The sequence below is a fragment of the Berghia stephanieae genome, chromosome 1, assembly GCF_034508935.2.
Source record: "Berghia stephanieae isolate SIO BIC M18660-M18661 chromosome 1, UCSD_Bste_1.3, whole genome shotgun sequence".
Classification (NCBI taxonomy): Eukaryota; Metazoa; Mollusca; class Gastropoda; order Nudibranchia; family Aeolidiidae; genus Berghia; species Berghia stephanieae.
Window position 1 is genome coordinate 73541102 of NC_088360.1, and position 7500 is coordinate 73548601.

Consider the following 7500-nt stretch of genomic DNA (forward strand, 5'->3'; position numbering starts at 1 on the left):
GCCTTTTTGTTTAATCTTGCCCTAATCACTTGGTTCATCTAGACATGCAAAAAATGGGACATCGCTTACATACTTAGAATACAAATCTTTAAAATAAATATGCATATATACCATACAGCTATTTTGACCAATTAACCTATTAAAATAGGTAGGCAAAAAATAAAATGGCAATATGACAGTTATTTGCATTTAGTCCTAAAAGATCTAAATGAAAAAGTTGAATCAATTTGGAACAGTGAAAGAGTAAAACCATTATAAATTATCAGCTGCATGATGATATTGGAAAGATCTGAAAAAGTGTGCTTAAAACAGTGCCAGACAAAGCAAGAAAGAAAAATACAAGAAGAAAATCATCCCAAATAATTCCCAGTCGAGGAAGACTGATGATTAGGAATTTTTTTCTTGTATTTTTCTATTTCGCTTTGTCTGGCACTGTTTCACATACACTTTTTCAGATCTTTATCTTGTGCCAATGCCTACTCCCTAATGTCTCATATTGTATCTTAACCTTTTACAAAATAAGATGCATTACAATTCAATGGAATGTAGAGTCCATTTTTCATTTAGTGATCATTAAGCTTCAAAATCAGTATTTTTTTTACATCCTGAGCTACTGAAACAATTAATCTAAAAGAATTAAAACTTGATTTAAATAAAATTTGCTGTGTTTCCTCTTGTATCCTCTTTGTATTTCAACTAAAATTAAAAAATAACAAAATCTATTTCAGCAGATCTCTTAATTATCAATAAATCTTTGAATAACCAAAAAATCCCACCATCATATGGAATAGAATAAATTGAAAAAACTAGAGTGGTTGATGAACTGATGTTAAAGGTTAATAAAGAAGGTAAATACGAGAAGATTATAATTGATATGATAGAATATAACATAAAAGCTGTGGATAGCAGCGGCAGCGAGTGCTAACTAGGATATTGGTGGGGTTTGGTGGTGGGCACTCACTCTATTGTTATTGTTGTTGCCATCCATTTGCTTATTATTTTGTTTTGACCCAAATGTTTGCATCGTTGATGATGAGGACGATGATGAGGCTCTAGTTCCAAAGCGGTGATCGAGGTCATTTAAGTCTACTATGGGTTCGTAGTCGAAATCCATAGCAGGAGAGGACACAATCAAGCTGGGTGCCTGTCGTATTCCTGCCTGTGTAATCGATAGTAGCATGCAGAGACTTCACTACAAGTTTTAAGTTAGGCAGTAAGCAAATTGACTTCAATTCGGTAGTGCTATCTTTGTTAGTTTGTAGTAACATCAATCAAAAACGCATATATCATTCATTCTCACATAGTCAGAATTCAGGAGGAAACTGTCAATGGCCATGCACCTAAACAAACGTTTTTAAAAAATGAATAAACACATTCACATCACATTTCCTTCATAAGTCTGTCTTTTGATTGCAAACCCTTCCTTTTTTGAATAACGTTTCAATTAATAAAGTTCATTTTACATATGAAATAAATGAGAGAAAAATATAAAAATACTATTGAACTGTTTATTGGTACCTTAACATTCTGTGATCGAAGATACAATCCTTAGGCAATCTTTTAGAATAATGAACAACTCTACAGATCATCATTCTTTTTACTATGACATTTTCAATAAATAATCCAAGACTGAGTAATGAGAAATTAATACAATTCGTTTATTACTCAGATGCAAAAGGTATGTAAGGATTTTGTAAATAAAACATCATCATTCACTCACTTCTGAAAAAGCTGATCCTAACAAAGCAATATGCAATTTACGAGAGTTGTATGGGAAATGTCAATTCATGTTAAGATCACAATCATCTTTAACAGCCTCATTTCAGTCATACTCAATTATTCAATTATAAGCTATGTTCACCAATCAGCTGCATTGATTTGAGTTTCTCATAGGAACAATACTGAAAACAAATACAAATTGCAGCTAACGTATGAAAATGAAACTAACATAGCCCAATTCTGTGACTCCATTCACTCTTGTGATTAAAAGAAAAAAGAACAATTCTACCATTAAATGGTACTGGTTGATTGTGAGGTAGTGATAACCAAAAATAAGAATATTATTATAAATGATATAACCTTAACCCGTATCAAAACCATATCTATTAGTCTTTGAAAAACCTTCTTACTTTTTACCAGAACACAGAATGACAATGAACAACAGACCAAAGGAAATTCTTAATATAATTAGAAAAGATTTTAATAATGCATTGGCTTTTAAAATTGAAAGATATAGAATATAACTAATTACAGGCCTGTAAATGCACAATTTGCGAAAAGGCTGAAAAATGTCAGCCATATGTTCGCATGACCCCCCCCCCCCCCCCCCCCCCCAAAAAAAAAAAAAACAAAAAAAAAAAAAACAAAACGTAACATAAAATCCTGCTGATTTATATAAAATGGATGTATTGATTAGATAATAATACAGAGTTCATAACGAATATCTAAATCTACTTACAATTTGATGACACAATACTGTGATACGAAGATTGGGCATGGCGAGTAAGGTATGCTTTGCCTCTACCACCGTAACCCAGAGCCCGTTTACAAATTAAACAATAACAAAGTCCAGCTTCAGTAATTTTTCTTATGTAATCCGAAAGAAAATTCCCTTGCAAATCCTTCTCTTCAAGCCACGACCACTTAAAACGGTTTCGCACAGACGCGTCGATTGCCTTAATATCGGCATTGCGGTCGACGAAAGTCTCAGGCATTTTAATGAATAAAGATCGTATCAATGTATAAACACTTGAAAATTGTAAGATAATAGAATGATGTAGTTGTGAGCTTACTCCTTTAGAATGAAATTCTGATCATCAAAGATGGATAAAGTCAAAAACTGGGCAGGATAACTTGGAAATGTTTGTAAACAAAGTTTTACCGGAACCGCAACTCTCACTTTCACACCGTCCCATGATTCAATGCGCAACCTTGGCCGAGTCGGGTTATGGCCTGGTGAGGTCACAGTGGCTGAAATCCCAGCGAAATCAGCCACTCTATAACTATAATAAAATATTAGCTGATTTCAGACAAGTAGATCAGCTTCCGTGGTTCAGCACGAGATCACGAACGGTAAAATCCAGGGAACGAAATTAACTTATTTTCGGGTTTTCCCGATATGACGTATGGCAATATATTATAATATAGAACAATAGAGAGACAATAAAACGAAATAAGATGAGAACTAAACGGGGTGGGGGATTCGTTTGTTTTGCGTTCAAAATAACAAAAATAGGTATCAAGGCTGAGATTAAAAGTCAGTTTCTGGCTAAACATGCAAGTCTGAAATCAGCCAAATGGCTGAGAATTTACAGGCCTGTAATTACAAAAAACGAATCATGGGTGGGGAAGATTTATACTTTTACAAATAATATATAGAAGTTTAACCTAAAAACAACCAAAAGAAAACCCCCAAAGAGTACAACAAAAACTGAAAATATATTTTGTTCAATGTTAGCAACTTCTGATTGTGTAGGTATATTAAAAACAAACACAATAAACACACACACACAGACGCAAACAAACACATACACGCACACTGCCAAATATTTGATATTAATTTGCAAAAAAAATTTTTTTAAAGGAAGAGAAAGGCTGGTTGTATCACAAAAGCATTGCATGTGAACTCAAAATATTTACAAGTTTACAACAAGATTATTCTTTGATTTTTTACAGACATACAATCTATAATAACATTACCCACCTCGTCCTTTTGATGATGAGGTTTTCTTCTATTCTTAGGAGTGGATGTCGGGGCATCCCTCTCTTGGTGATTATGGTGGTGGTGATATTGGTGGTGATGCCCTTTGTTACCTCCCCTGTTGTTTCTGTTATTGTCTGACAGAATCCGGTGAACAGTGAAGTCACTCACGTCAACAATAGGTTCATATGAGGAAGTGTCCTGATGTGGAGAGCAGAATTTCATGAAAGCCTACAAGTCACATTGTTGACAAGCTGGACAATAAATGTAAAAGTTGTCTCCATTCCTTTTCATCCAAATTTTTTGAATTATCTCTTTCAAATGCTTTCAATATTAATGTAATGTACTGACTGAAAAAAGTAACCCTAAAATAATACAATCAAAGCCAGTATTGGGGACGTCGCTTAATCAGGACAGCCGCTTTATTGGGACAATTCCCTGGGAACGGAATTTTTTTCTATATAAAAAGTCATACCCTTTCCAATTCCCAGCCGCTTAAATGGGAAGGCCCGTTGCTTAATGAGGACAAAATTTGACAATGACCGTCCCCATAAAAGAACTTTTTCATTGTCTTCAATAATTTAAAATGATGGCTCCAAATTAGTTAAACGGTTTGATCAGCTGGGTGTGTGGTCACACCATTCATCACAGAGGTGTGAAAATAGAATTTACCTGTGTCTTATGTTAGTGTCTATAGTGGCAGCCAATCGAGTATGTGGTCGAACCATTCATCATAATCATCGCAGAGATGTGAACAATAGAATTTACCTGTATCCTTTGTCAGTGTCATTGACATTCATTGTCATGGGTTTATAGTCACGATGTTCTGACCCATCTGACAAAGTTTGTGGATTAGATTAGCAGCCAAGTGGCCACTGAAGTAACCCAAAACATACGCCCAACAAGTCTCCCTCATTACTAAGACTTTAAAACATGAAAAAAAAAAAATCAAATAACGAAACAAAACAACAAAAATATTAATACAATCAATATATCTTTCATTAGAAGTTGATTGCCAGTCACGAATCTGGATAAATGCAGAGTGGACAATGGTAAATTTGAAAAGTTGCTCAATTTCATGGCCGCTGCTAAATTGGGATGCCAGTTAATTAGGACAATTTGTCGGGAACCGAGCCATCCCAATAAACTGGCTTGGACTGTATCAGTAACCAAAAAGGTCTATTTTCAGAATGATTTTATTAGCCAAATTGATTCAAACACATAATGGTCAATATTTCAGTTAGGTTACCAAGATTTGATTTTAATGTAGCCTAAATAGTAGTAGTAGTAGTAGTAGTAGCGTATGGCTACACCTCCAAATTTATTTCGTCAACCCAGCTTCTAAAGTCTTCCTCCGCCCTAAGGACGGTTTCGTAGCCACCTTCAAGTTTAGTGACTGGGCAGTGGAGGACGATGTGATCGCTGGTCTCAGGGGCTGCCTGATGTAGCCTAAATTAAAGAGCCTAAATGTCAATAATTACTGTAGTTACTGTATGCTTGAATTTACAACATTGCATAAGAGACAGATGTCTTCAAGAAACATGTCTACTGGACACACATTACAACATTGCATCGCAGACAAATGTCTTCAAGAAACATGTCTACTGGACACACATCACGACATTGCATCGCAGACAGATGTCTTCAAGAAACATGTCTACTGGACACACATTACAACATTGCATCGCAGACAGATGTCTTCAAGAAACATGTCTACTGGACACACATTACAACATTGCATCGCAGACAGATGTCTTCAAGAAACATGTCTACTGGACACACATTACAACATTGCATCGCAGACAGATGTCTTCAAGAAACATGTCTACTGGACACACATTACAACATTGCATCGCAGACAGATGTCTTCAAGAAACATGTCTACTGGACACACATTACAACATTGCATCGCAGAAAGATGTCTTTAAGAAACATGTCTACTGGACACGCATTACAACATTGCATCGCAGACAGATGTCTTCAAGAAACATGTCTACTGGACACACATTACAACATTGCATCGCAGACAAATGTCTTCAAGAAACATGTCTACTGGACACACATTACAACATTGCATCGCAGACAGATGTCTTCAAGAAACATGTCCACTGGACACACATTACAACATTGCATCGCAGACAGATGTCTTCAAGAAACATGTCTACTGGACACACTATGTTTACTATTTTAACATTTAAAAAATAGACTGATCGTCTTCTGACTAAATTACTAACCCCATGTGACTTGGGTCTGTCTTTACTGGGCCGATTGCCATCTCTGTGTGATGACCCCTGACCCTGACTTTGACCTCTGCCTCGACCTCTTGGTTTGTTGGGGGCACCCTCTGCTGGAAGAGTCTTGAATGGGATGAAACATTAAAGTTGTAAATAATCGTAAGGTTTATTAAGGTAGATGGTAAAACTAAACATTAAGATCACTGCTATCTTTACCATTATGATTATCACAAGCATTGTCATAAAATTTATAATAATAATAATAATAATAATAATAATAATAATAATAATAATAATAATAATAATAATAATAATAATAATAATAATAATAATAATAATAATAATAATAATAATAATGATGATGATGATGATGATGATGATGATGAAAATAATAATACAATGTGACCAATAAGACCACTTCCGACCAGGACCTAAAATTTCCTACCACTATTATTCTATGTTAAAAAAAAATTTTTATTTAAAATAATAAAACGAAAAAAAAAAAAAAAAGAATAACAAACATCATCATCTCTTATGTAGCATTGGTGTCTCTGCAGTACAGATCTCATCTTGTAACAAAAGCAAAACTATGGCTCCAGCACTCTGTCCTTAGGCAAGGCACTTATTAAAATTACACAAATTATCCTTCTCAACTCAGGTGTAAGAAAGTCAATGTCCAATATTGTAAGAGTACTGACACAATACGGACACTTAAGAAATTACTTATGTTGTATAAAAAGGATATTTGGTCCACTAAGGGAATACATGAATCATTGTAAAGCGCAATGAGTCTGATGTATCATTGGAAATGCCTTATATAAATATTCATATCCATTTTATATCTATAGATAGAACAAAATTGACATCACTCAGCCTTTTGTTATTGTTTTAGCCAGCCATTTTTATGAGTAGTTCTCACTAAATTGTATTAATCAGGCTATAAACATTTAAGGTTAAACATAGTTTTGTGTGTTGGTACGGAATATCCGACTGGCATTGTTGTGAGTTTTTAAAGTAAATGCATAGAATCAATTTTCATTTCTTTGCCCAGAAGTTGTATAAACTTTAATAAAAACACAACTCTGGGACGGGACTCGAATAAAATAGGCTGATTGTGACAAAATTACTTTCATTTAGTTTTAGAAAGAGCATTCTTTTCAAATGTAACACTTCTACGCCTGCATTGTAAATATGACCTTGAATGTTTATGGACATAAATTATAAAATCAGGCTTGTGAAAGGTGTTGGGTAATCGAATGATAAATCATTGGATAAAACTAAAATACCTTGCTGTCTATTGCCTTAACAGCATTCCCTGACTCTTCTGCTTTGCGTCGGTCTGCTTCAATCAGCTGCAATTAAAAACAGAACATCTCACTTTTTTCATACATAATAAATAATCAATTTATTTCTATCTCTGACAAATGCCTTATTTATTCATTGTAGTCTTCTATTTCAATATGGAAATCATCATGGTTTTCCTGAAAGTAATTCACTGACTTTACCTATTAATCTCATGGTCCCTATAAACCTCAACTCTATCTCTTCACTCAGTAACTTTTCAAT

At 34.4% G+C, this 7500-nt stretch overlaps 1 protein-coding gene across 9 annotated transcripts in view; it reads right to left on the minus strand.

Annotated features, from left to right (window-relative positions):
- LOC144956471 (uncharacterized) overlaps positions 1-7500 on the minus strand; it is a 57355-nt gene that overhangs the window by 28361 nt on the left and 21494 nt on the right. For 5 of the 9 annotated variants that reach the window (XM_078887053.1, XM_078887060.1, XM_078887037.1 and 2 more), the window contains exons 4-6: positions 7221-7286; positions 5935-6057; positions 3704-3901 (exon numbers count right to left, since the gene is read on the minus strand). In XM_078887053.1, coding sequence (XP_078743179.1) covers positions 3704-3901; positions 5935-6057; positions 7221-7286 — 387 coding nt within the window. Of the gene's footprint in view, positions 1-961; positions 1160-3703; positions 3902-5934; positions 6058-7220; positions 7287-7500 lie in introns of all 9 variants that reach the window. The other 4 variants (XM_078887022.1, XM_078887004.1, XM_078887013.1 and 1 more) reach the window with 1 other exon arrangement.